The 27995-nt window shown below is 53.8% G+C and overlaps 2 protein-coding genes across 3 annotated transcripts in view; both read left to right on the forward strand.

Annotated features, from left to right (window-relative positions):
• The first annotated feature begins 266 nt into the window (after positions 1 to 266).
• On the forward strand, positions 267 to 12583 carry ZC3HC1 (zinc finger C3HC-type containing 1). Of its 2 annotated transcripts, none has more exons than XM_059847623.1 (10): positions 267 to 512; positions 2810 to 2920; positions 3912 to 4063; positions 6366 to 6449; positions 7129 to 7256; positions 8482 to 8642; positions 10242 to 10461; positions 10763 to 10972; positions 11108 to 11317; positions 12209 to 12583. In XM_059847623.1, exons 1-10 carry the CDS (start codon positions 376 to 378, stop codon positions 12275 to 12277), a joined length of 1482 nt encoding a protein of 493 aa, XP_059703606.1. In that variant the 5' UTR covers positions 267 to 375; the 3' UTR covers positions 12278 to 12583. The 2 variants fall into 2 exon arrangements, with proteins under 2 accessions (XP_059703606.1, XP_059703608.1); XM_059847625.1 differs by having other exon boundaries at positions 272 to 512; positions 10766 to 10972.
• A 2862-nt stretch (positions 12584 to 15445) lies between these two features.
• The window catches only part of UBE2H (ubiquitin conjugating enzyme E2 H), a 47648-nt gene continuing 35098 nt past the window's right edge, over positions 15446 to 27995 (forward strand). Inside the window, exon 1 of the mRNA XM_059847628.1 lies at positions 15446 to 15700. Coding sequence (XP_059703611.1) covers positions 15648 to 15700 — 53 coding nt within the window. The 5' untranslated portion in view covers positions 15446 to 15647. The remainder of the gene's footprint in view (positions 15701 to 27995) is intronic.

The raw sequence follows: 27995 nt of genomic DNA on the forward strand, positions 1-27995 counted from the left end.
CCAACCGCCAATCAGCGCCGAGCTTCTTCGGCCAGAGCCTATCAGCTACGGGCTTGTTGGCAGGTAGGGGGAGGTTGCGGCGAAAGCGCCGCTGTTGGGAGACCTGAGCGATCGATCCAGGCTGAAGCAATAGAGCGCCGAGAGGGGGGCGCGGGGACATTCCCGGGGACACTCACGGGGCCACCCGCGGGGACATTCGCGGCGACTTTCACGGGGGTGCCGGCGCCCCCCGAGCCCTTCGCGAGGTTCCGGAGGCCGCGCGGGGGCTGCGCGAGGCCATGAGCGACCCCTCGCCGCGGGCGGAACGATCGTGCGCGAGCGGAACGTTCGTGCGGGCCCGCGTTTCCCGGGCCGTGACGGGAGGGAGGGACCAAAATGGCGGCGCCCAGCGCCGGGGGAGCGGTGGCGGCGGCGGCCGGGGGGAACCGAGGGCGGCCGCCCCCCGTTACCCCCCGGCAGATCCGTGACCTCATCGACGGCGGCATCGCCACCGAGGGGCCCGGGCCCGGCGGGTGAGGGCAGGCGGCGGGGGGATTCGCTGGCACCGAGCGGGAGTCGGGGGGAGGCCCGGCCGTGTGAGGGGAGGGGAAGGGCTGGGGACTCGTGAGGGAATCGGGGACCCCTCGGTGTTATTTGGGGTCCTGGGAGGGGGTTGGAGTCGGAGGGAGCGAGGCTGGAGGGGACTGGGAGGCGCTGGGAATTATTATTGGGGAGAGATAGCGGGAGAGGAGAGCGGGGAAACGAGCTGGGAGCGACTGGGGAGCACCGGGAGGGCTGGGAGCGGGCACTGGTGGGACTGGGAGGCGCTGGGAATACTGGAGAGACTCAGGGGCACTGAGAACATTGAAGGGACTCAGGGACACTGGGAATACTGGAAGGACAAGAAGGCAGCTGTTGAAACAGAGACTGGGGCACTGGGAGGGCACTGAGAGGGTACTGGGGGCACTGAGAGGGCACTGTGAGGGTACTGGGGGCGCTGGGAGGGTACTGGGGGCGCTGGGAGGGTACGGGGGGCACTGGGAGGGACGGGGGTTACTGGAAAAGTACTAAGGGCACTGGGGACACTGGGAGGGCACTGGGGACACTGGGAGGGTACTGGGGACACTGGGAGGGTATTGGGGACACTGGCAGGGCACCGGGGGCACTGAGGGTACTGGGGGCTCTGGAAGGGTACTCAGGGTACTGGAAAGTCACTGGGAGGGTACTGGGGGTACTGGGAGGGCACTGGGAGGGTACTCAGGGAACTGGGTGGGTACTCAGGTTACTGGGAGCATGCTTAGGGTACTGGGAGGGTACTCAGGGTACTGGGAGGGTACTGGGGGCATTGAGAGGTCTCTGGGGACACTGGGAGGGTACTAGGGACACCGGAGCACTGGCAGGGCACTGGGAGGGTACTGGGGGCACTGGGAGGGTACTCAGAGTACTGGGAGGGTATTCGGGGTACTGGGAGCATTCTTGGGGCACTGGAAAGGCACTGGGAGGGTACTGGGAGCCCTGGAGGGCAGCCCAGGTAAGTGACCCGTGGAGTCCCCATGGCCTGAAGTGGCCATGTCCTGGTCACGGTGGTCACACCTCGGTGGGGCACTGGGAGTCCCAGGGGTTACTGGGAGGCACTGGGAGCAGTGGGGGCTGAGCTTTGGGGGTGTCTCAGGGGCTCCCTTGTCCCGGCCATCCCTGAACTGAACAAATCCCTGTTCCCTCCTTGTCCCAGATCCCACTGGCCCAGCTCTCACTGGGGACACGTTCGAGGCACCCTTGGAATTTTATTTGTTCATTGTTTTATTAGGAATTAATTAAAAGCTGGGAATGGGGAGCTCTGGAGCAGATCCTTGTCAGGACAAGCCTGGGGGATGGGGGGGTTAGGAAGTGCTCTGGGGTTTGTTTTTAATCCTATTCCTAAAATCCAGCATTTTCCCAAAATCCTACCTTTTGGTAAAATCCAACCTTTTCTTAAATCCGATCTTTTCCCAAAATCCAGTCTTTTCCTATAATCCCAATTTTTCCTATAATCCAAGCTTTTCCTGAAATCCAGCCTTTTCCCAAAATCCAGCCTTTTCCTAAATCCACTCTTCATAAAATCCAATGTTTCCCAAAATCCAACCTGTTCCTAAATTCAGCCTTTTCCTAAAATCCAGTCTCTTCCTAAAACCCAGCCTGTTCCCAACTCCAGCCTTTCCCAAACCCAGCCTGTTCCCAACTCCAGCCTTTCCCAAACCCAGCCTGTTCCCAACTCCAGCCTTTCCCAAAACCCAGCCTGTTCCCAACTCCAGCCTTTCCCAAACCCAGCCTTTTCCTCAACTCCAGCCTTTCCCAAAACCCAGCCTGTTCCCAACTCCAGCCTTTCCCAAAACCCAGCCTGTTCCCAACTCCAACCTTTCCCAACTCCAGCCTGTTCCCAACTCCAGCCTTTCCCAAACCCAGCCTGTTCCCAACTCCAACCTTTCCCAACTCCAACCTTTCCCAACTCCAGCCTGTTCCCAACTCCAGCCTTTCCCAAACCCAGCCTATTCCCAACTCCAGCCTTTCCCAAACCCAGCCTATTCCCAACTCCAGCCTTTCCCAAACCCAGCCTATTCCCAACTCCAGCCTTTCCCAAACCCAGCCTGTTCCCAACTCCAGCCTTTCCCAAACCCAGCCTTTTCCTCAACTCCAGCCTTTCCCAAACCCAGCCTGTTCCCAACTCCAGCCTTTCCCAAACCCAGCCTGTTCCCAACTCCAGCCTTTCCCAAAACCCAGCCTTTTCCTCAACTCCAGCCTGTTCCCAACTCCAGCCTTTCCCAGGAGTTTCCCCTGCTGATTTTCCTTTCAGGAAGGACACGTCGGACTGCTCAGATCAAGCCAATGGACCTTCCCAGCTGGAGGCTCCTTCCTTGGAATCTGCCAGCAGGGAGGCCTATTTCAGCAGGGTGGAAACATTCACCATATCCTTTGGGATGCTGGGAATTCCAGCTTGGAATTGTGGGGGAAGAGCCAGAGGGATCATTGATCCAATTCCTGGCCTTGCAGGGATATCCCAAAATTCCTCCCTGTCCCTGAGAGTTGTCCAAAGGCTCCTGGAGCTTTGGAGCTGTGACCATTCCCTGGGGAAGGCTCAGTGCCCCAGCACCCTCTGGGGAAGAGCCTTTCCTAAAATCCAGGCTCATCCTAAAATCCAGCTTTTTTCTAAATCCAGCCTTTTCCTAAAATCCAGCTTCTTCCTAAAATCCAACCTTCTTCCAAAATCCAGCCTTTCCATAAAATTCAACCTTTTCCTGAAATCCAGCCTCTTCCTAAAATCTCAACTTTTCCTACAAGCTTTTCCTAAATAATCCAAGCTTTTCCTAAATCAAACCTCTTCCTTAAATCCAGCCTCTTCCTCACATCCAACCTTTTCCCCAAATCCTGCCTTTTCCTAAAATCCAGCCTTTCCCTGAAATGCAACTTTTTTCTGACATCCAGCCTTTCCATAAAATCCAGCCTTTTCCTAAACCAAACCTATTCCTGAAATCCAGCCTTTTCCTAAATCCAGCCTTTTCCTAAATCCAGCCTTTTCCTAAATCCAAGCTTTTCCTAAATCCAAGCTTTTCCTAAATCCAGCCTTTTCCTAAATCCAAACTTTTCCTAAATCCAAGCTTTTCCTAAATCCAGCCTTTCCTAAATCCAGCCTTTTCCTAAATCCAAGCTTTTCCTAAATCCAGCCTTTCCTAAATCCAGCCTTTTCCTAAATCCAGCCTTCTCCTAAACTCCCCCCAGCCCAGCTCCTGCCGTTCCCTGCGTTCCTGCCCTGCTCTCCTGTCCCTGTGCCTCCCCTGAGCCAGCTGCAGCCCGCCCCAAGCTCTCCCTCCCAGGGAATGTTCCCCCAGCCCAGAAGCCCTGGGAATTGTGGCCCTTGTCAGGAATTCTGGAGCTGTGGTGTCTCCTTGACGGGCGGACCCCCTGAAGTGGGCGGGCAAGCCGGCCGCGCTGTCCCCGCTGGTGTGCGCGCGCTTCGGCTGGGTCAGCGTGGAGTGTGACATGCTGAGGTGCTCCAGCTGCCAGGCCTACCTGTGCATGAGCCTGCAGCTCGCCTTCGACCTCAGCAACTGTGAGTGGGGACAGCCAGCAGCTGGGGTTTGGGATTTGGGGGATTTGGGGTTGTGGGGTCGCGGGGCGCGGCGGCTTCCAGGGGCGCGGAGGTTGGGAAAGCAGCTCAGGGCCAGTGGGTGGTGTTGGGCTGGGGATGGGATAATCAATCCTGTTTTGTGTCAGGGAATTCCAGCTGGGAGAGGTCCTGGGATGGTGGGGAGTTTGGGTTGGGAGGGGTCTTAAAGCTCCTCCTCTTCTGTCCTGGTGTCCAGGGAATGGTTCCAGGGAATGATGATTCCAAGGAATTATGGTTCCAGGGAATGATGGTGCCAGGAATGATGATATCATGGAGTGATGGTTCCAAGGAATTATGCTTTCAGGGAATTATGGTTTCAGAGTATGATGGTGCCAGGAATGAGGGTCCTAAGGAATGGTGCTTCCAGGGAATGATATTCCTTAGGAATGGTGTTTTAGGGAGTGATGATCTCAGGGAATGCTGGTTCCAAGGAATGATACTCCCAGGGAATGATATTCCTTAGGAATGGTGTTTCAGGGAGTGATGATCCCAAAGAATGATGATCCCAAAGAATGATGATCCCAAAGAATGATGATCTCAGGGAATGCTGGTTCCAAGGAATGATGGTCCCAGGGAATGATAGTGCCAGGAATGATGGTCCCAGGGAATGATAGTGCCAGGAATGATGATCCCAGGGAATGATGATTCCATGACACGATGGTTCCAAGGAATGGTGGCCCCGGGGAATGATGGAATTCTCACTGTAAAAAATGGCTTTTTTATGCTGGGATAAAACCTCTCCCAGCACACCCTGTCCCCACTGCTCCTTGTCCTCTCTATGGAAAGGAGACCCTCCATCCTCTTTGTAGCCATCCCTTAAGGACTGGAAAACCCCAGAGAGGTTCCAAACCTCAAATCAGAGCAGAGGGAATTATCCAAAACCATCTGAAACACTTCCAGGCTTGGGGCACTGCTCACCTCTTGGACTGTTCCAGAGTTGGATCATCTTGGTAGAGAAATAGTTCCTCATGTTGAGCCTGAGCCTCCCCTGGTGCAGCTCTGAGCCATTCCCATGCTGGAATTCCATGCCAGTCCTGCCACAGGATTCCAGGGAGAAGAGCTCAGCGCTTCCCTCCTCCAGAAGGTGCAGAGTTCACCCCTCATCCTCCTTTTCTCCAAACAATCCCAAGGCTCTCAGCCTCTTTCCAGGTTTTCCAGCCATTTCTCCAGCCTCGTTTCCCTCTGGATGCATTTAAGGATCTGAAAATCCTTTTAAAAATTCTCTTTTCTTTCCCAATTCCTGGATCTGCTTCCCTGATCCTCCACTGAATTTTTCCGGTGTGGAAAAATTGATTGGTGGTTGCTGCTCACCAAAGCCATTCAGGCAGAAATCACAATGTGAGATTTAATTAATGAGCTCCTCGTTATCCCACAAGGCAGTGTCATCCCCACTTCTCAATTTTCCTGCCCTGGAAGCAAACATGGAGCACATTCCTGCTGCCTGCCAGGTGCTGCCATGTGGGAATTCTGAGCCTTTCCTTTTGGGTCACTCAGGATCAACATTCCCTATTTATTCAGATTATCTCTGGTAAATAAACCTTGGCCTAATTATTCCATTGGAAATCACACTGGGTTAGGAAAATCTAAAATAATCAAAGATGGGGAGGAGGCAGTGAAAAACAAATTGAAAAAAAAATTATTTGGTTCTGAAAGTGTAAGTGAAATTAAATGTTAGATCTTTTTTTGGGTTTTTGGGGGAAGTTAGATTTCCAGACATGGCTGGGATTTGGCTCCTGCAGCCGGGGTGGAGGGATCAGCTCAGCCAGGGGTTGGCAGCATCCCAGGAGGAGAAACTGGCAGGATCCAGCAGGTTTTGTGCCCGTGGTTGGCTGGGGCTGTTTTTCCACAGGCTCCCCTGCTCCTGTGCCTGGGAAAGGGAGGGATTTTGGCTGTGGGCAGGTGGAACTGCTGAGGTGACATTTGGAGCTGCCCGAGGGAGCCTGGAATTCCTCTTGGTGGGAAAAGGGGGGAAGTCTGAGGTTGGAATCCTGGCTGCTGAGAATTTTGAACTTTCTGTGCTGAAAGGCACATAGAGTTTAAAATTCTCAGCCTCCAGGATTCCAGCAGTCTGAGGTGAAGCTTCAGGCTGTGCAGCCTCCAGCCTCAGGCAGCATCCTGGGAAATCCTGGGAAAGCATCCCAGGGAACTCTGCCATCCTGGTGGCTTCCTCTCCTGGCTTGCTTTTCCTGGCCATTCCCTGAGCAGGTGGCTGTGCAGGGCAGTACCCCTGAGTTTTTCCCTGCAGACAAAGAACGCTGTGAGGAGCTCAGGAAGGCCCTGAGCACTGCCCACGAGAAGTTCTGCTTCTGGCCAGACAGCCCCTGCCCAGGTGGGTGCCTCAGATTCCTGCATTATTCCCATTTTTTTCCCCCCTTTCCATTGTTGTTCTTGCCATCACACTCTCCTTTGCCCTGTGGGAATGTTGGAATACAGCAGGAAGGCAACATCCCTGAGCAGCCTCAGCAGATGAAAGCCCCAGGGCTGTATCCAGCTTTTCCTGACCTTTGGGTGCCTCTGGAGCAGTTGAAATGGTTTGGGGTCGTACCTGGGAGGGGACAGGGGGGGTTGGGTGTCATGGAATGCTCAGAGAGGGATAGATCCTGTCTTGGGAGCTGTGCTGCTTGGGAATGCTGTGAAGGGAAAAGGCTGTGCTGAGCTTTTCCTCTAAAAGCCAAGAAAATAATCATGGAATTGTTGGGGTTGGAAGGGACCTCAGAGCCCCTCCAGTGCCACTGCAGGGACACCTCCCACTGTCCCAGGTTGTTCCAAACCCCATCCAGCCTGGCCTTGGGCATTCCAGGGATGCAGGGGCAGCCCCAGCTGCTCTGGCAGTTCCAGCCCAAACAGGAATTCCAAGATCCCACCTAAACTTTTCCTCCTTCAGCTTAAGGTCACTCCCTCTTATCCCATCAGTGCATTTACCTGGAGAGCCTGGCTGGGCTGTGCCCTGCCTTTCCCTGTGGGCTGAGGGGGGCTGGCAATGCTGAGCCCAGCTCTGCCCTCCCCAGATCGCTTTGCCAGGCTGCTGGTGGACGAGCCCCGAGTCCTTCTCCAGGACTTCCTGGATCGCTTCCAGAGCCTGTGTCAGCTGGAGCTGCAGCTGCCCTCCCTCAAACCAGAAGACCTGAAGAACATGGTGAGTTCCCTCCTGCTCCCAAAATCTGCAGCATTCCAGGCTCCAGGGATGAGCCTGGGCCCACCCAAAATCAGGGATTTCAGCCTGTGTGTGTGTGAGGGATCTGCTCCCACCTGATTTTTCCCTTTGGGCATTCCCCATGTGGTGGTTCCACCATGGAAACGTGTAAAGAAGGGTTTGGAATGCCTCATCAGCTGGGAAGTGTGTCTGGTTCCCACTCTGGACCTTTCCCAGGGTCCAGATTTGGGATCCCACAGACTCCTTTGGGAGCTCTCCCTGGCAGCTCCAGCCCTCCATGAGAAGGGGCAGCCCACGGATCACTCCTTTTGCTGGGATGTCTGGAGACAGGAATTTGGGATGCCAGGGGCTGCCACCCTGAACCTGAGGTGTGGGCAGAGACCTGGGAAGGTGAAGGAGCCAGAGGAGGCTCCGCAGGCAGGAGGGAAAAGCAGGGAAAGCCAGGAACAAATGTGGAATTGTCAGAGCGGGAACCTGTCGTGGCCCTGCTCTGCTGCAGCCAAGTCTGGCTGTTGGACACTCCTTTGCCAGGGAGCAGATGGCTCTGGGCAGGCAGGAGCTGTGTGGGATCCAGGGAATCTTCATCCATTCAGCACAACCCAGGGGTGCTTTAGGGCTGGCTGAGCTGGGAAAGCACCGGGGGCTCCCGGAGGCACGGCAGGAGTGGGACCTGCTCCTCCTCAGGGAGCAGCTGGTGCTGGACACACTGCATGGAATGGGGAGCCAGAGGCAGGCAGGATTGCTCTGAGTGCCCTAATTAATGAACTCCTCGTTATCTCACAAGGCAGTGTCCTCCCCACTTCTCAATTTTCCTGGCTGCAATTGCCCTGGAAGCGAACAGGGAGCACATTCCTGCTGCCTGCCAGGTGCTGCCATGTGGGAATACTGAGCCTTTCCTTTTGGGTCACTCAGGATCAACATTCCACAAGGATTCCACGAGGATCCCATGAGGATTCCACAACCCAGGGGTGCTTTAGGGCTGGCTGAGCTGGGAAAGCACCGGGGACTCCCGGAGGCACGGCAGGGTGGGACCTGCTCCTCCTCAGGGAGCAGCTGGTGCTGGGCACACTGCATGGAATGGGGAGCCAGAGGCAGGCAGGATTGCTCTGAGTGCCTTCCCCAGAGCTGGGGGTGCAAAAGGGATTGTTCTCCATGTGGGGCAGGATTTGGGAGTAAAACCAGTGCATTTTATCCCCTTGCTCTGCAGTCCCTGACAGAGGAAAGGATCACTCGGCTCCTCCAGCTCATCGGAGAGGAGCTGGAGCACAAAGGGACAGAGGGAGAGAAGGCTCCTGGGAAGTTTTCCACGGAAATCCTGCAGGTGCACGTTCCTGCCTGCATCCTGGCGCTGTGTGGCTGGACCTGCAGGTGGGCAGGGCTGCAGGGCTGGGCCTGAATGTCCCTCACACTCTGGGCTGGCCAGGAAAGCTCTTGGAGGCTGGAGGGATGTGGAATGTTCCTCCTGTGGAATGTGCAGTATCCCTTTTTTCACTATTTTCCCTCTTTTTCACCATGCTTCTGCCTACCTGATTTTATTTTCCCATTTTCTGTCCTTTTCACTACTCCCCTGTTTCCTTTGTTGTCACTATTTTCCAATTTTTCCTCTTTTTCACTAGGATCCTGCTTCCCTTAGTTAACCATTTCCCCACTTTTCCCCTACATTCCTGCTTCCCTTATTTTACCACTCTTTCCCCTCTTTTTTATTAGGATCCTGCTTCCCTTTTTTAACTATTTTCACACTTTTCCACTGCATTCCCACTTCCCTTGTTTTACCACTTTTTTCCCTCTTTTCCCCCTCTGTTCCTGCTTCCTGGCAAGGCAAAACACAACTGGGCCAGTTTAAATCAACATCATAAATGGGATTTAATGGACTTATTTCCCTGACTTTTCCAAGTCCAGGCTTATCCCTGACCACCTCTCCTAACTTTCCCTAACCCTGGAAGTGTCCAAGGCTGGGTTGGACAGGGCTTGGAGCAAACTGGGATAGTGGGAGGTGTCCCTGCCCATGAGGGCTTGGAATGAGATGAGCTTTAAGATCCATTTCAACCCGTCCTGTGATCCCATGAGGATTCCATGAGGATTCCACAAGAATTCCATGAGAATTCCATGAGGATTAGATGAGGATCCTATGATGATCCCATGAGGATTTGATGAGGATTCCATGAGGGTCCCATGAGGATTCCCATGAGAATTCCATGAGGATTCCATGACGGTTCCCATGACGGTTCCCATGAGGATTCCCATGAGGATTCCCATGAGGATCCCATGAGGGTCCCGTTAGGACCCCATGAGGATTCCCATGAGGGTCCCATGAGGATTCCCATGTGGATTCCCATGAGGACCCCATGAGGATTCCCATGAGGGTCCCATGAGGATTCCCATGAGGATTCCCATGAGGGTCCCATGAGGATCCCACGAGGATTCCCATGAGGATTCCATGGGGGTCTCATGAGGATCCCATGAGGATTCCCATGAGGATTCCCATGAGGATTCCCATGAGGATTCCCATGAGGATCCCATGAGGATTCCCATGATGGTCCCATGAGGATTCCCATGTGGATTCCCATGAGGATTCCCATGAGGATTCCATGACGGATCCCATGAGGATTCCATGACGGATCCCATGAGGATTCCATGACGGACCCCATGAGGATTCCCATGAGGGTCCCATGAGGATTCCCATGAGGATCCCATGAGGGTCCCATGAGGATTCCCATGAGGATCCCATGAGGATCCCATGAGGATCCCATGAGGATTCCCATGAGGATTCCCATGAGGATTCCCATGAGGATCCCATGAGGATCCCATGAGGATCCCATGAGGATTCCCACGAGCATCCCGTGAGGATTCCCGTGAGGATTCCCGTGAGGATTCCCGTGAGGATCCCATGCAGATTCCCATGAGGATTCCCACGAGGATCCCGTGAGGATCCCGTGAGGATCCCATGACTTGGCTCTGTCCCTGCAGCGCTGCCTCGGGCTCCATGAACCTCTCGGTGATCACCTGCTCCCGCTGCATGAGGAAGGTGGGGCTGTGGGGCTTCCACCAGCTGGAATCTGCTGCAGCTCCAGAGCTGGATCCCTGTGGCTCCAGCAGCACCACCCCGGCTGCTCCCGAGCGCTTCCCGCCCGTCCCCACCTCCCCACGCAGGATGCTGACACGGAGCCAGGACCCAGCATCTGAGCAGGTACATCCTGGGCTCTCTGGGCAGGGCAGGGACCTTTGGCCAGCTCCAGGTGCTCCAGATCCCTCACCCACATCTGGTGGATACATCTGTGTGGTGGGAAGGGCTCCTGTGGGGTGGCTGAGGAGGCCTGGAGCAGGACAAGGCCCTTTGGTGAGCAGAGGTGCTCCAAATCCCTCCCCCATGTCCAGTGGACACATCCATGTGGTGGGAAGGGCTCCTGTGGGGTGGCTGAGGAGGCCTGGAGCCGGGCAAGGCCCTTTGGTGAGCAGAGGAGCTCCATGGAGGCCGTTTCTGCCCCCAGCAGCACGAGAAGAGCCCGTCCCCAGCCGTGGCCCGCCCCCGGGGCTGGGACTCTCCCAGCTCCATGGACAGGGGCGAGCTGGATGTGAGCAGCCCCGCCCTGAGGAGCCGTCCCGTGACCCGGAGCATGGGACAGGGGGACACCATGGAAGTGCCATCCAGCCCTGTCCGCAGGGCCAAGCGCGCGCGGCTCTGCTCCTCCAGCAGCTCGGTGAGTGACCCGGGCAGGGAGCTCCTGATCCAGGGATCTGCCATTGGGCTGGGCTTTGGGCACCAAGAGGGTTTCTTGGAGTCTCTAAAGCATGGCATTGTTGTGTCCCTTCTCTGTCACCTCCTCGCTTCCCAGGACACTTCCATGAGGAGCTTCTTTCACCCCAGCTCTCAGCACCGTGATTGGTGTCCCTGGGTCAGCACTGGGGAGGGAGAGGAATCCCTGGAAGATGCTACATCCCAGACAGAGAAGGAGCCTGGGAAGGCCGAGCCAGGCTGGGAAGTGGTGCTGAAGAGGCTCCTTGGCATCCAAAAATGTGACACAGTGCCCGAAACGGAGCCAGTGGTGAGCCTGGGGCGTCCCAACTTGTCCAGGCAGCAAAAATTTGGGATGGGTGGGTTTTGTTTGGGATCAGTCCCAGCCAGGTGACAAGGAGCAAGCTGCAGAGCATGAGCCCTGGCATTCCCACAGCCAGGCTCCATCCAAGGCTGGGCTGTGCTGGAGCTGCTGGAGCTGCTATAAATAACAGTGCTGCCCAAGATCTGGTTTCATTCCCCAGAGTGTCCCCTGAGCTCCTCTCTGCAGCCATCCCCATTCCTGGCTCCAGGCTCTTGGGGTGCCAGCTTTGCTGGGCCACAACTCCCTCCCCATGTGGCTGTGGAGCAGCTGCTGCCTCCCTGGATCTCATTATCCACTTGGATTGGTCCTGCCAGCTCCTTCCTGCTTCACTTGGAGCTCAGGGGAGCGGTGGAGCATTCCCCCTTCAGCATTTGTCCTGGTGCTTTCGTGGGATTTGTGTCCCCAACAGGTCCCTTCTAGTGGGAGGTGTCCCTGCCCACTGCAGGGGGTTGGAACTGGGTGATCTTTAATGTCCCTCCAACCCAAACCAATCCATGATTCTGTGATTCTGCCATGTGCCAGGAAAGCTCCAGATGGTCCAGCAGGACCAGTCACAAGTCAGAGGCACCAGACCCAGCTGGAGCAGGGGATGGTTGGAGTCTCTTCCTGCTTTTTGGGGTCCCTTCCTGCTTCTTGCTTGTGGTCTCCTTGTTCTCCCCTCCAGCTGGCAAACTGGGATTGTGAAGATAAGGAACAAAGGGCTGTCCTGGCAGCCAGCTGGGATATTTTGGATTTTTTGCTGCAGTTTCTCCTCGTGCCCTTTGCCAGTGGCAGTTGCAGGTCCTGCTCCAGTGCCTTGACATGTGGCTCTTGTTGCTCTGTTCCCATCTTTTCCAGAGCCTCTCGGAGAAGTCCTGCAAGGTGTTCCGCATCTTCCGGCAGTGGGAGAGCATGAATTCCTCCTGAGCACGCTGCTGCCTCTGGGAGCCAGCACGGGGCAGGGGGACACACCCAAAGGGGGACACACCCACAGCTCTGGTGGCTCCTGCGGCAGCTCCGTGCCCGGGAGAGGCAGCCCTGGCCACGCTGGGATCCCCCTCCCTGACTGCCCTGCTGGAGCCTTCACAAACTGCTGCTGTGTCCCTCCCTGCGAGGGCTGCCTGGAGCTGGGATGTGCTGTGGGCCCCTGGGGTGACAAGGGGACATTGTCACCTCCCCAGGAATGATGCCAGGTGGGAATAAACATTTCATTTTTGTTGTTTTTTCTTTTTCCTTCCTGCTGGCGTGGTGCTTTTTCCCAGGGCGGGAGGAGGTCAGGGCCTGGTGTGGCTCCTGTATCCCTTGGGATTCTTGTCCTTGTGGGATCAACATCCCACTGCCTCCCTGTTTCCCACTCCACATTCTGTTGTCTCCTTTGCCTGCTGTGGGCACCTTTCCATTGCCTCAGTCCCTGTCCCCCTGCTGATGGCCAGTTTGGGGTGATGAATCCCTCTGGTTGGAGGGTGGGATTCCCAAAACCTGGGAAGAGGGGAGTTTCCATGGCTTGGGCTGCTGGGAAGGGAGTGGTTTCATCTCCATCCTTGAGGATGTTGGAGAAGGGGCTTTGAGAAGGGCTGGGATTCCACGGACAACCTGGCACAGTTGGATCTCCTCCCTCCAGGTCTGTGCTGTGGGTGGAGGCACAGGGATATGTCATTCCTTTAGGGTTTTTGTTTTTTGTTTTTTCTTTTTTTTTTTTGAGGAAAGGATCTCCTGCCTCCATTTCCCCAGTCCCAGCTCTGAGGTTTCACCTGTCTCATGGCCTTGGATGGATTTTGGGATTCTGGCTGCCCTGTGCCTGGGAATGCAGTGCTGCCTTGGTCAGGGCTGATCCTGCCCCTCCCTGAACCCCAAAACTTAGGGGAGCACCTGCCCACCCGGGGGCTTCTCCTGGGATCCACCGTTTTGGGATCCCATGGGAAGCAGCAGGCCCTGAATTTGGGTGGGTTCCCTTCCTTTCCCTAATTACAGAGCCCTAATGAGGGGCTGCTGCACCCCATGGCCCTGCTGGGCTGGGAGTTGGGGTGGAAATGGGGATACCCCCAATCCAGAGGGAGGAGGAGGGGCTGGGAAGTGCCTGGGATGGGCAGGGAAGAGCCCCTTCTCCAGCTGCCTGGACCCACAGATCCCCCAGCAGCCCCCCATGCTTTCCTCATTCCTTACATCTCCCTGGAACTCTGCTTTCCCCATTTCCAGTGGTTTCCAGCAGCTCCCTTTGGCTCCCTCTATTCCCTGCATTCCCTATCCATGGATTCTCCTGGCTCCCCCATCTCTGTCAGGGAGCCACCCCACAAATCATGGGATGCACCCAATCCAGAGAGGACGGTATTCCCATCCCAGGGTGGCAAACCCAGCCACAACCCCTCCATCCCAATTTCCAGAGGATCCCCAAAATTCCCTCTGCACCCACATTCCAAGGTTTGGGTGCTGTAAGAGTGGCCTTGAGGTGTTCCAAAAAGGAGCAGGGTGCTGTTGTAGTCCCTGACATCCTGGAATAATCCCTGGTGCTTCAAAGCTGGTGTTTCACAGATGGAATAGAAGCAGTCCAAGAAATTATGGTAAAATCCTTGTTTTTCCCTGCCCAGTTCTCCCAGTTGCTTGGAACTAGTCAGGGAATATTGCAGCTTGGGAAATACAGGATCCTCTATCCCAAGTTTTCCAGAACCCCGTTCCCCTGCCACATTCCCCCCTGGAATGTGGGGTGTGGATTTGAGTCCCTCCAGGTGATGTCACCTCCTGCCCCTGCCAAACTCGGGGCATGTTGGGGCATTAAATGGAGGAGCTTTTTTGGGATTCTTTGGCTGTGTCTCCTCCCCACAGGGGGAGGAAGCACCAGGGCAGATTTATGGGATGATGCCGGGGTCAGGAATGTGGGGTGGGGAGGTTCCACACCGTCAGGAATCCCATCAGTTTGGGAGACACCCATTAGTGCTGTCATCATCCGGCTGGGGAAACTGAGGCACAGGGAAATGCTCTGGTGATGTCCCAGCGGAAATCCGGAGTGGTGACTCCTGCTGTGGGGCCTGGCCAGCTGCCACATTCCTGCCTGGATTGAACAGGATTGCCGTGGGCAAACCCCATATGCTGTGTGGGCAAACCCCATATTCTATATAGGCAAACCCCAAATTCTATATGGGCAAACCCCATATTCTATATAGGCAAACCCCATAATCTATATAGGCAAACCCCATATTCTATATGGGCAAACCCCACATTCTATATGGACAAACTCCATTTTCTGTATGGACAAACCCCATATGCTGTATGGGCAAACCCCACATTCTATATGGGCAAACCCCATATTCTATATAGGCAAACCCCATATTCTATATGGACAAACCCCATATTCTGTATGGACAAACCCCACATTTTGTATGGGCAAACCCCACATTCTATATGGGCAAACCCCACATTCTATATGGGCAAACCCCATTTTCTGTATGGACAAACCCCACATTCTGTATGGGCAAACCCCATATTCTGTATGGACAAACCCCATATTCTGTATGGACAAACCCCATATGCTGTGTGGGCAAACCCCATATTCTATATGGACAAACCCCATATGCTGTGGGGTGGTTCCCTGACCCCGGTGGGAACGGGAAATCGGGGAATAAGGGGGTGTCAGAATCCATGGGGAACAAGGGAGATAGTGGGAACAGGGGGAGCCGTGGGGAATTGTGGAAAAACAGTGGGAATGGGGGAGCCATGGGAATTGCAAGGCCCTGACATAGGTGCACCCCGTATTTTATGAGGTGGTTCCCTGGCCGTGGTGGGAACGGGCAAAATGGAGCTGGTGGAATAAGAGGAGTGTCAGAATCCATGGGGAACGGGGAGGACGCGGGGAATACGGGGAGCCGTGGGGAATTGCGGGGCACGTTGGAAAGGGAGGAACAGGAGCTTGCGGCCCCAGCGGGGCCTCGAACCCGCGGCCCATCCATCATTTCCCCCTCCACCTCCCCGCTCAGAACTACAACTCCCGGCGTGCCTGGGGGCCGGCGGAGCGTTGAGGGCGCGGCCAATGGTAGCGCCGCGGGGCGGTGACGTCACCGCGGGTGACGTCAGGGGTCCAGAGAGAGGCTGGAGCAGAGGCGGCCGGAGCGGCTGAGGGAGCGCGAGCGGCGCGGGGGGGCCCTGTCGGCGACAGCGGCGACAGCAGCGGCGACAGCGACAGCGGCGGGTCCCAGCGCCTCGCGGCCCAGCGTTATCCCGCTCCCCTCGGCGCCGGGCGGCCCCGGCCCGCGGCGGCGGCGGCGCTGACAGCCCGCCCGGAGCCCCGGGGGCGGCCGCGGCCACCATGTCGTCCCCCAGCCCGGGCAAGAGGCGGATGGACACCGACGTGGTCAAGCTGTATCCTTGCCGTGCCCCCTCCCCGGGCCCACGGGGGAAGAGGATTCCCCCCCCCCTCCCCCCACGGCCGGGCCTGCAGGGGGGTGGGAGGGCGGGGGGCACCGGGGACCCCCGCCGGGGTCGCCCTCCAAACCCCCCCATTCGCACCCCCGCGGCCTCTCCTCGGAGCCGGGGGTCGGTTCTGCCTTCCCCCCCTCAGCAGGGGAGGCCTAACCCCCCCCTTCTGCCGTATTTTGGGGGGTTTTCCCCCTCTGTGGCTTGACAGGCGGCCCTGGGGGTGTCTCTGCAGACCCCCCTCGGTGATGCCCCCCCCAATCTGGGTGTCCCGCACCCCCCTTGCCTGCCCTGGGAAGGGCGAGGAGGGGGAGAGCAGTTCCAGCAGCCACAGCCCAAAGAAAGGCTTTTGTGGGGTTTATTATTATTATTTATTCCCCCTTCTCACCCCGCAGTTCATGAAGCTTCTGGTGCCGGCTTAGGGATTTGATTTTTTGGGGAGGACGGGGGGGTCCCTCGGGGTCTGGCTCAGCAGACCCAGGGGTGGGTGAAGGGCATCAGGGCCCGAGCCCGTCTCCCAAGAGGTTTATGTAACCCTCCAGGTTTGGTTAGGCTTTATTACTTTTTATTTTTCCCCTTCTTCCTACATAGATCTGTTTATATTTTTCCTCCTTGTTTTTATTCCTGGCCCTTTACGGGGCGGTGAATCCCTTTTTTCTCTCTGTCTGGAGAGTGGGTGGCGTTGAAAAATACCATTGGGAATTCGGTTCTGGGATTGTTTTATTAATAGTTTTTGTTTACAAGGTGGCGGTGTGAGCCGGGAAAGGGTAGCAATGACAAGAGTGGATGAAATGTTTCTCGGATCAGACTCCTGAACGTGCCCGACCTCCCTCAGCAGGACTCGGGGCTGCTGGCTCTGCCCTGCTGCTGTCGAGGGGTCGAGAAACGGGTCTGATTTAGTTCCCAGAGAGAGATAAACAAACTTATCTGGATTTGGTGGTGTTTTTTTGGAAGGGGGGGAGGGAGGGAGGAGCAGCAGCAGCGCTCCTGTTTGTGTCTTATCGAAGGAAACTTGTCTGACGTTCGCGCAGCGCCTTTCTCCCCACAAAGCTGCTCTCGGTGTATTTTTCGCCCTGTTTTTAAGCAAATAGGAAATGAGCCCTGATGGTGCTCGAATCGGAGCTATTTTTATCCGGGGGTTTAAAGTTACACACATGTCAGACTCCGCCAATTGCGATCGATGCTTAATCGCACCGGGAGGAGGGTCGGGAATTCCAGCTGTTCAGCGAGGGGGGAAAACCTTTCTTAGGGATACCCTGGAAAGAGCTCGGGCCGGAGAGGGGCCGAGGCCCAACCTGATCGCCTGCTGCTCTGTTTCCCTTTCCCCTCCCCCTCTCTTTTCCTTTTTTTTTTTTTTTTTTTTTCCTTTTTTGTTCGGTTCCTTGCCGGCTTCTCCAGCGATCGAAGCATTTTGGAGGACAAAGAGCAGGTTTTCCCTGCGAAGTGGCTTTGCCGTGTGTTTCTAGGAGCTGGGTAGGTGGGAAGCCCTGAATATCCGGGATTTCTCTCGGTGCTGGGCAATTTCTGCCCTGCTCTTTCTGCCCCCTGACAAAAGGAACCCCAATGGCTTTTCCAAAAGCAAAGCTCTTGTTGTCGGCTCTGCTTTCCTTGTTTTCCGAGGGGTGAGGGTTAGAGCAGTCGGTCTCCTGCGGACAACAAACTTAGGAAGTTGGATGTGTCAGATGACTCCTCAGCACTCCTCCCTCACTCCCTCCCTCCCCAGCCTTTTTTGTTTGTCTGCCTGACTCGCCCGGGGTGAGCAGCTCGCTAGGCCCCGGCTCCCGAGACGCTTCCCTGGGGAATCTCCCCCTCTGGAAGCTGATCTGAAATCAGGCTCTCCTTTGAGGAGGGTCTCTCTCGGTGCTGGCCAGGGAAGGGACTGAAGGAATGTGCTTGAGGGCATCTCCTCCTGGGGCTTTCAGGGTTTTGTTGCTGTGGAGGGTTTTTGTTTGGGGTTTTTTACCTCCCCTTTTTGCTGCCATTTTCATTACAGTTTCCCTTTTCATCTCCTTTCCACGTCTCCAACGGAGAATAATAGTATGGATTTATGGCCTGCCAAGGGCTACCTTTCCCAGTAGGGAGGGGGCATGAGCAGGGTGAATAACACTCCTGCCTTCTCCTGCTCTGACAGGTTTAGGAGCCGAGCGAGGTCTTTTTATGGTTCCTATTTTCAATCCTACCACGTCTGTGGCCTTTTGTGGATGCCTCTTTGTGAGGAGGGAAGGGGAGAGGTGCCTGCTCTCCGTGGGGCTGCAGGAAGGGCAGAGCTCTGCGGGAATGTGTGCAGCTGATGTTTAATCATCTCCTGGACCAGGATGTGCTCCAGCTCCCTGTCACTCATTGTCTCCCTCCAGACCGAGTCTGTGGTGCTGGGGCTGGGAAAAGAGAGCCCGAATCCCTCCTCCTCCTTTTGAGGGGCTCCAGCCCAAGTTTCCTGGGTGCCCTGAGACCCTTCAGAGCAGGGGTTTTGCAGGAAGGCTCCGTGCTCCCCAAAACACCTCCGGGCCTGCTTGCCAGCGGCCTGGAGGGGAAGGCTTCTCCCACTGGGAAGCCCCCGGGCTCCAGGCCAGGCCTCTCCAGGTAGCTCCCACCCTGGGGACAGCAGAACGGGGGCTCCCCTTTGTGGTTCCCCCCGGTTTTGGGGCGAGTGCCAGCCCCGGAGCCGTGTTTGCAGGGAAAAGGCCTTGAGCTCTCGCAACTCCGCGGATTGGCTGCTCTGTTACTACCCGGAAACCGGGCCCGGGGCGGAGCGAGGCTGCAGCTGATGGGGTGCCCCTGCCAGGGTGTTTACACCCATGGGGGGACCCACCCCAGCACCCCCATCCCCCCCAAAGCCCGGGGCCGTTTCCCCTTCCAGCCCGGGGTTCATTGTTCCGTGGCGCTGTCGCAGCTTCCCCTTGGCCGGGAGTTTATTTAGTGCTGATTTATTTTCCTCCTTTTGTGGAGAAACGCTGCTGGCTGCCTTGTAGTCCCCGAGCTCTATTTTTAAGCGTCAGAGCTGGAAAAGGGAAGTGTCACCCTGTTTTGTGCCTGAAAGGAATTATAAATAGTGGCCAGCTTTGTTTGAATCTCCCTGTGCTGCCCAGTTTGCAGAGCCAGGGGTTCGGGAGCGTAACTCACAGAGCGTTGCACTCCCTGCTAATTTTAGGCTCGTCCTGAGTCAAGGAGAATAAAGGTACAAAGCTCCTTAGTTTACCTGCAGAGCGTTTTGTAATCCCAAAACTCCCCCACCCGCGTTTGCTCCGTGGAGGCAAAGGGTAGGACAGAGTTTACATTTGGGATAAATTCCTTTTTCTGGTCATTATAGGCTTACCCCGCACTTATCATCCCACTTGAACACCTTCCAAGAGCGGCGTTGAGCAATCGCGGCGTCACGTGGCTTTGTTCTCTTTGGCCTGTCCCCAGGGAAGAGCGTGTGCACTGGAATGTCTTGTTTTGGTAGGGTTTGGTGGGCCTTTGTTGTTTTGTTGGGGTTTGGTTTTGTTTTAAAGGACGGATATTTCTGGAAACTTGGAATGTAAATTTTCGAATGTCACGCTACGCTTCTTTCTGCTCCACTTCTGGGGCTCTGTTTTAATGAGGTCTCCAGGGATGAGGGGAATCGTGTGGTGGTGCTTCACAATGCACAAAGACGTGGCAGCAGCCCCTTCCCAGAACTGGGAGAGCCCCCCTCTTTCCCAGAAATGCTGTCACAGGTGGTGGTTTATAAATCAAATCAGGTAAATGTGGCTTGGGAGGTGGTGCCTGTCTTCAGGAGAACTCGAAATCCATAAATCTCTGCCCAAACCAACTGGAGGAAAATAAATAATCTTTGTTGTCTAAATGACAACTTCCAAGGGTATCATCTTGCTGCTTTTAGAGCAGAATTCAGAGTCTTTGCTGGTGGCTGGATGGTTTTTTTTTCCCCAAAAAATTGACTGGAGCTGGAAGTTCACCCTCCCATTGTTGCTTTGTCAGTTGGAATGGGGAGGATTTGGGAGCTGGGGCTCCTCGAGCAGGCCTGAAAGCCAAGTGCACCTGTTTAATCATGGAATTGCCACAGCCATGGAGTTCAAACTGGGAAATATGGATTTGCTTAGGGCTGCTTGGAGCAGAGTGCCTGTTGGAGCCTGACATCCCAGCCCTGCTTAAAAGAATAAAAAATAGGGGTCATTTTAATTATTTCCCCATCTCATTCCTTAGACTCAGAGGAGAGTTTTTGGAAGACTGAGTAGTCTGGTAGGGTGATGCTTCCCAGATTCCCAGTTCTGAAGTGGCATTAGGGCACTAAATGCTGAGGAGTAAACAAATTCTAGAGGCCTTTTCGTTAAAAACCCCAAAAGTGGTCATGGGAGTTCAGGAAAACAAACATTCCCTGTCAAATGGTCTCCTTGCTCTCCCTTCCACTGGGTGCAGGAGGTTGTGCCAGCTGCTTTTCCTGGCTTTCCTAGGGAAGTGTGGTAGGGGATTGTTTTTAGGTGTCACCACGACTATTTTACAGTCCTGGTGAGCTTTTGGAAACCTCTCCCGGAGTGACTCCCACGTGCCTGGCATTTCTGGGCAGCAGGAGCTGATAATGGGAGCTGAGCTCCCAGTCCTGCAGACCCTGCCAGGTCCCAGTATTTTGGGTGAAGCAGGAGATGCCCCTCCATGAGGCCCTGCATTGTTTCATTTGCCAGGGGAAAATTACATTTAATCTTCACAGGACTGTTCTGTCCTGGTTCTGCTCATCGTTGTGCACTGGCATTAAATGGTGATTGAATTTTTTTTAATGTTTTGGGGTTTTCAAAATTAATTTCTCCTTCAAACTCACCCTTAATTCCTGTCCTACCCTGTTCCTGGAGGAGCAGACAGTCTGGAAGCTAAGGGAGTAAATCCTGGGGTGCCTCCTTGGGAGCTCACACCTGGATCACTGCAGGAGATCATTCCTGCAGCCTCCACGGGAATGCCAGCACAGGGGGGAGGTACCTGAGCACGGAGGTGATTCCCAAAGGGACAGCTCCCTGCACAGGCTGTCACATCTTGGACAGGATCCCTGCCCTGTGTCCTGGGGGAAGCAAAAGCAAAGGAGTGCTTAAACTGAAAGTTTTGATGGAGTTTTTTTCCTCTTTGTTTCCTTGGATTTTTTCTTCCTCAACTGAAAGTCCTGATAGATTTTTTTCCCTCATTGTTTCCTTGAGTTTTATTCCTAAAGTGAAAGTCTTGATAGACTTTTTCCCTCTTTGTTTTCTTCTTTTTTCCCCCCTAAATTTCAAGTCTTGACAAACTTTCCCCCCTCTTTGTTTTCTCCTTTTTTCCCCTAAATTTCCACTCTTGATAGACTTTTCCCCTCCTTGTTTCCTCAGGTTTTATTCCTAAACTGAAAGTCTCGATAGACTTTCCCCCTCTTTATTTTCTTCTTTTTCCCCCCTAAATTCCAGGTCTTGTTAGAATCCCCCCCCCTTTGTTTCCTTGGGTTTTGTTCCTAAACTGCAAGCCCTAATAGACTTTTCCCCTCTTTGTTTTCTTCTTTTTTCTCCCTAAATTTCAGGTCTCGATGGACTTTCCCCCCTCTTTGTTTTCCCCTGAATTTCAAGTCCTGATAGACTTTTCCCCTCTTTGTTTCCTTATTCTAGGAAACATTTATTTATTATTTAGTCTGGGTTTTATTCCTAGATTGAAAGCCTTGACAGACTTTTTCCCTGTTGATTTTCTTGGGGTTTTCCCCCCTTCCATCAAGGCAGAGCAGCAGGAATGGGGCTGTTGGGAAGGGAAGGTGCCTCTGGAAGCACCCAGAGCTGGGTGCAGTGTCACCAAATGTTCTCAGCACCTGTTGGTGCTTGGTGCCCTTCTGAAACCGAGATTTAATTGGGCCATCCCCGGGGTAAACACATAACAGGTTGTTGGGAAGGAAGGAGAGAGCCCACAGTTAAAGTGACAGGCTCCCATATGGAGCAGATTCCCAGCCAAATTCCTCCTGCTTTCACTGTCTGCTTAAGTCAGAGGTGATCCCACGCTGAGGCAGAAGTGCCTGAATTTTCCTGCTGTCCTGGGCTTTATTCCGGCAGCAAAAATGCTGAATAACATTTTTTTTCCCTAAATATGAGATGTGAATTATAGATGTGGGTGTGTGTATCAGAGCCCAGCGCTTCATTGTGTGTCTTACAGCGTGCATTCAGCTCCCCTCCTTTCAGTGCCTCCATTTCCCTGTGGATTTTGTCCATGGCTTTCTGGAACCATGAGCACAGAGCTCTGCTCTTTGTTTCTCCTCACCAGAGTAGAGCTTGTGTGACTGAAGGATGGCCTGACCTTGGCACCTGTGCTTTGCACTGGCTGCTGCAGCCCTGTGGGTCCCAGCAGGAGCCTCTGGATGAGCTCTTGGGTGGGCTGGGTCCCTCAGCACATCCCAGGGAAATGGGCTCAGCTGGTTCTGTTGCTTTTCCCTGCTTCTTTCATTCCTTTCTCTCACCTCCTTGGGATGCTCAGGGCTGGTTGTACCTCGGTGTGGATCCCCCTGGAGTGCTGGTTAGTGCAGAGGAGTGCAAGGATTCACTCTCCCATCACCAAGGCATCTCTTCCAGGATTTCCAGCTGCTGTCCCCACTCATCCCATCACCTTAACAACCCCTCACCTCCAGCTGCTGCCTCCTCATCTTCACTCTCCATCTTTTCCCAGCTCCTCAGCCTCCCTAAAGATCTGTCTGAGGCTGAGGGTGGATTTAATCTCTTGGAAAACAGTGATTTGCTGCTTCTTGTGTATCCAGTAATGACAGGGTTGGTTCTGGATTCAAGACTTGGCCACTGTTTTATTTTGCAGCTTCCAAGAGCCATCCTCTAATCTTAAATCACTTCACTGATTCCCTGGAGCAAACTGATGCAGCCTCACAGGAGAAGCCAAATCACTCCCAAATCACTTGGCATGAGGTGCTGCAGATGATGGAGGGGTGGATCATTTGTAAACTGGGCTGGTGGTCTGTGGACTGGAATCCCTTTAAATTGGGGATTACAGAGCAGGGCTGGGCGTCCTGCATGATCCATGATCCACATCCAGGAGGTGATGGAGACTCCCAGATATTCGTGACTCAGCCTCAGGAAGGGCTAGAGCCATTTTGGATTGTTTGTGCTGAGGGTCAGATGCTGCTTTCCAGAAATTGCTGCATTTCCCTGTGCCTGCTTTCCTTGGAATCACTACAAGAAAATAGCAGAAAATAATTTTTTATTAAGGATTGTACAAATAGAGTGTCTGGGTGGGTAATTCTGCAAGGTTTTGCAATCTCTGGCTTTAATTGTTTGGGGGGTTTTTGGTGTTATTTCCTTAAAAATGAATGTTTTGAATTTGTTGATGTTTTCTTTGGGAAAAGTCGACATTTCTGACAGTTGCTGCCTTTTAGAGGAGCTTCACCCCGGAGGCTTTGTGTCATTCCCTGGGAATGGTTGAGGTTCAAAGCTGACAGTTGATTATTCAATACATTTTGCATAATTTTCTTAATTCCAGGGGGCTTTTACCTGGCTTTGAGCAGTGGCAGGGGGGCCTTGGGGTGGAAATGAGAGCTGTGCAGGTCCTTGCTGCCTTCTCAGTGTCACAGGTGTGTCACAGCACAGTTTGTGGCACTGCTGTGGGGGTCTCTCCTAGAGCCTGGGTTGGGACAGGCTGTGGGGATGGGAGGAAGCAGAGGGGTGAGGTGCTGCCCTGCAGATGAAGGAGTGGGACTGGGGGAGGAGGAGCCCAGGCTGCCTGCTCCCAGCCCTGGAGCCAGGAATGGCAGGGGGAGGTGGGCTTGAGGATGTTTGCAGCAGGGACGGACACTGGCTGGCTGTAAAATCTGGGGGTTTGAGAAAACAAAACAGATTTTAGGGTAGGATCAGCTCTTTACACAATTTACCAAGCACAACCCCTGAAAAAGTTAAAACCTGTGTGTGATACTGAGCCTGAGTGTCCTGGATTAACCTCCACCATGGTAGATTAATGGATGCAAAGTTGAAAAGATTGATAAATTATTAACTTAACCACGCTGGCAATTTTTTTTTTTTTTTGTGGGCTATGGAGCTTTGTTTTGTCTTGGTGCTGGCAGGTCCAGGCCTGCTCTGAGGCTGTGTCCGAGGAGACACCCCGCTTCTGCAGCAGGAAAGCTGCATGAGAACACAACCCTGGCTTGTCTGAGCAGAGATGGAAAGTGATTTTGCTCTTGAAGGAGTTTCTAAATGAAAATGCTGTTTTAGAACTGGGCCCTGAGGCTCTTGGATCACCAGCGTGGCCACGGTTGAGGAGTTAAGGCTCCTCTTGGTTTTAGGAAATGAAGCTGCTCCTTTAAGCCTGGCTCAGTGGAGTGTGAGTGGTGTGAAGGCAGATCTTTTTGTAGTTTGAAAAGGGCCAGGTTTGGCTTTCAGATGCATTTGGGATGGGGAGCTTTTGGCTTTTTAAAAGATACTGTTGGGAGATCTGCACGGAGAGGAACCTGGAGGAGCAGAGCCTGGAGTCATGGGGTGTTCTACTGGCAAGGACCTCGAAGGTCATCCAGTTGCCACCCAAACCATGGGCAGGGACACCTTGCACTATCCCAGGGTGTCCCACAGACCCTGTCCAGCCTGGCCTTGGGCACTGCCAGGGCTGGGAGCCCCACACTTACCTGGGCAGCAAGAACATGAGGTGGGACTGCTCAGAGATGAAGCCCAGAAGTTGCCTTTGGTTCATGGCTGCTCCCAAACTGATTTGTTCAGGCAGAACCCTTTTCTAATTGATCTTTTGTTTAAATTCTCCCTTTATTTCCCTGGTTTTTCTTCCTTTTTGGGAGTGGGGGGAGGTTTCTGCCTGCTGCTAAATCGGGTGAAAGCTGCTCCATCAGGGGAAGCCACCGCTCCCTCACCCTCCTCCTGCTGAAGGCAACTGAAACTGGGTTTGTTTTTCTTCTGTCTGATGCCATTAATTCAGACTCAGTGACCTTCCCCCTGAGATCCCCAAAGCCAGGAGGGCTGGCCCTGGTCTCACATGGCAGCCAGGCAGGTTTTAGAGCTCACAATGCCCCGGCTGCTTTCGTGCTGAGCTCATGTTCTGCGGCAGGACGTGCCCGTGCCCATGGCTCAGCAGCTCTGGGATCCTTTCCCAAGGCACCCACGTCCCCCTTGGCTGTGCTGCTGAGTTTTAGGAACTCTCTGAACACAAAGCCAGGTTTGGAAACCAGCAGGGGCTTTGTTTGGATGAGAAGACAGTCAGGGGCTGATTTGTGCTAGTTTTGGGAATGGCATGGCTCGGGAATCCTCAGTTCCAGAGTCAAGGGGCTGAAATAAAGGAACAATCCTTCCAGGAGTGCAGCAGCTATCCTGGGAATGGCAGATCTGAGTGACTCAGCGTGGTTACACTGATTTATTCCTTGCTGCTCCTGAAGCCACCTCCTACTTTTTGTTTCCCACTGTTTATATTTTTTCTTTGGAGGCTGTGTCAGTGCTGAATTGAGGGAAGCAGTGGAAATAAGGAAGCTGAATGATCAGTGCTTTGTTTAACATCGTTGGTAACTTAATACTCCTGGCTCAGGGGAGGAATCCGTGCCTGGCTATTGGAGAAAGCTCCGATCCCAGCAGGAGAAAGTGCTTTGAGAAGGGGGCACTCAGGGCTGGGTTGAAAAGTTGGGATGTCAGAAATCAGATCCTGGTAAGTCAGAGCCAGAGCCCGTGTTCCTTGAAAGGGAAGGTATGTGAGGAGGTGTTAACTCACCCTGCTCCCACTGGAGCTGCTCCATGCTTTTTTCAACTCCCGTGCCTCCTGGAAAGCTCCAGGGGCTGGGATTTAAACACATTTTGTCATGCTCACAGCTGCTGAGAAAGCTGCAGGTTGCTCAGAACCCGCCGGTTTTATTACTTCATGGTTTCTGCCGTGGTTTGTTTGCTGCTGCCATGGAAAGGTAATTTGAATTAGCTTTTAAATGCTTGCCCGGTTTGGAGCAAAAATTGCCCAGAAAATTGCCTCCTTCTGCAGACTGGGCAGGAGGCAAAACCAGTGTGGAGAAAACCCAAGCACCAGTGACAGGGGTGGGAGTGCCTCAGACCCCAGTTTGGCAGGACTGAAGAAATATTGCCACCTGGTTTTAGCAAAGTCTCAGTTAAACTGTGAGCCCTGCTTGAAGTAAAATCGAGACTTGAGCCTTGCCAGATGAAACAAAAGCCCCCCTAAAAGTGATCTGATGAGCAGTAATGTGCCCTAATGGATCCCTTTCATCCCTGCCCCATTTTGCATTTCAAGGTTTGCCACGACTTTGCTTTTGCTCTGAGATCAGGAAATTTGCTGACCTGCATTTAAAGCATCTGCACGTCCTGGTGCTAAACTCAATTTTACACCTTTAGGGAATAGATGGTGGAGGACAGGGGTGTGTTTGGCTCTTCTGGGTGTCCCAGAGGGTCAGATCCTCCTCTTGGGATTTCGAGCTGCTCTCCCTCAGCTGCACCACAACAATCCCTGCAGCTCCTCAGCTGTGGTCCCAAACTGCCAGAGCTTCTAAATGGCAGTTCTCTGGAAAAAATCAGAAATTTTCCTCACTTCAGCAGGAAATTTATTGGAAAAGAGTGAGGGGCTAGCAAAGATTTGCCTGTTCCACCTGTTTAAATGTAGCAAGAAGTGGGTTTGTGCAGGGATTCTGTTGTGGCACAGTGCTGAGAGAGAGCCCTGGTGCTGCTGCTGCCTCTTCCCAACGTGGCTTTGGGGCTTTTTTTTCCATTAGTTTTTTTCTGGAGTTGGTTGGATAAGTGGGAATTGTGTGTGAGAAGAGTTTGTGTTACAGCACAGCAAACCTGCTCTAGGGAAGGTGTGGGAATCAGATGATCTTTAAGGTCCTTTCCAGCCCAAAATTCCAAATTAACTGGCTGCTCTGAGTCTGAACCAGCATCTCTGCCTTGGTAGAGGCAAATTTTAGTCCTGTGCTGACAAATGTTGAGTTTGCTGGAGTTTGCTTCTTTTTGGACTTCAGCTTTTTGCAGGGGCTTGCTGCTCAGTGTGGCTGGGACACAGCAGGATTCTGCAGGCCCAGGAGATGCATTAGTGGGGTTTTCTAAAGAGTTTTGGAGCTTTTTTCAGCTCAGTAGCCACTGAGTCCTTCAAGTTGTCCTCTGTGGCTCATGGTGGCTTCCAGAGTCACAGATTTCTCCGGTGCCACCTGAAGTTCAGTGTCATTAAGGCATTTCAGGATATTTTGTGTGTGAGTTTCTCTTGCCAGTTTTCTCCAGCCTTGGAAAGCTCCAGAGGTGAACCCTGGGATAGGTGAACTCCATAATCCTCTGCAGGTTTTGTTTCATTTCCAGGGGCACTGGGAATGTGCTGCTGAGCATCCCAGGCAAAGCTGGGTGGGGCTGTGATGCTGAAGGCTTTGATACTCTTTTACAAGGTGCTTCAAACAGCAAAAAAACCCTGAAAGGGGAACTTCCCCTAATCCTGTCAGGATATAGGACAGATCAGGAGCAGGAACCACTTGGCTCAAGCAGATCCTTTGGGTGCAGGTGTGAAATATTGCCCACATTTCCCATTTTGGGTCTCCTGAAGTGCCCCAGGAGGCAGCAGGGCTTTGCCAGGTGCCCATCCCTCTCTCAGGAAGTGGCTGGGGCTGCCACAGGCGTCACAGAAACCCACATCAGCTGCTTTTTAGGTCATTACCAGACTGGGCTCAATTTAGCCTGTGAGCCAGAAGAGGGAGGTTCTGGATCCCAGTTCCTGCCCCATCCCTGTTTCTGGGCTGTGCCCTGCAGCCAGCCCTGCCTCTGCTGAGATCCCCGGGGTTTAATCCCACTGGGCAGGGACGAGGCTGAGCTTGGCTTGGGAAGCTCCTGGAGGAGGAAGTGGAGGTGGAATTGCAGGGAGGACTAACAGGACATGGAGCTTGTGTATGGATCAGGGGTTTGAGTCCCATCCAGGGCTGCCAGTGTGGCCAAGAGGAGACTCCTGGCCCATTGCTGTGTATGGAGCAGCTCCAGATCCCACAAAAGTGTGCCTTGCTGAGCTCTGGTTGCTGCTGGAGATTTGTGTAGGTTTAGGGTGGGAGCAGCTCGGGGTAAAGGGAGAAAACCACTTCTCTCTTTACCCTGTAAATTTATCTCAAGGAAAGAATGTTCCCACTTTTTTTTTTGGTTTTTCTTTTTTTTCCCTCCAAGCCCCACATCTCTGCTAAAATTGTCAAATGGCAGAGATGAGTAAAGGGGAGGAAAATAAGTCACTGTGGCAGCACAAGGGAAAATTGCTGGGAGCAGTGTGCTGGTTCTGTAATTCCAAGCTGTCTTTATGTGGACTTCCTTGATTGTTGCAGCAT

The sequence above is a fragment of the Haemorhous mexicanus genome, chromosome 5 (genome assembly GCF_027477595.1).
Source record: "Haemorhous mexicanus isolate bHaeMex1 chromosome 5, bHaeMex1.pri, whole genome shotgun sequence".
Lineage (NCBI taxonomy): Eukaryota > Metazoa > Chordata > Aves > Passeriformes > Fringillidae > Haemorhous > Haemorhous mexicanus.

What these genes read in the sequence shown, in the direction of transcription:
- ZC3HC1 (XM_059847623.1), top strand. Translation starts at nt 376, where the DNA reads ATGGCGGCGCCCAGCGCCGGGGGAGCGGTGGCGGCGGCGGCCGGGGGG. An exon ending in AGGACCCAGCATCTGAGCAG is followed by an intron (nt 10,462 to 10,762) that starts GTACATCCTGGG and finishes TTCTGCCCCCAG; the next exon opens with CAGCACGAGAAGAGCCCGTC. An exon ending in TGCCCGAAACGGAGCCAGTG is followed by an intron (nt 11,318 to 12,208) that starts GTGAGCCTGGGG and finishes CATCTTTTCCAG; the next exon opens with AGCCTCTCGGAGAAGTCCTG.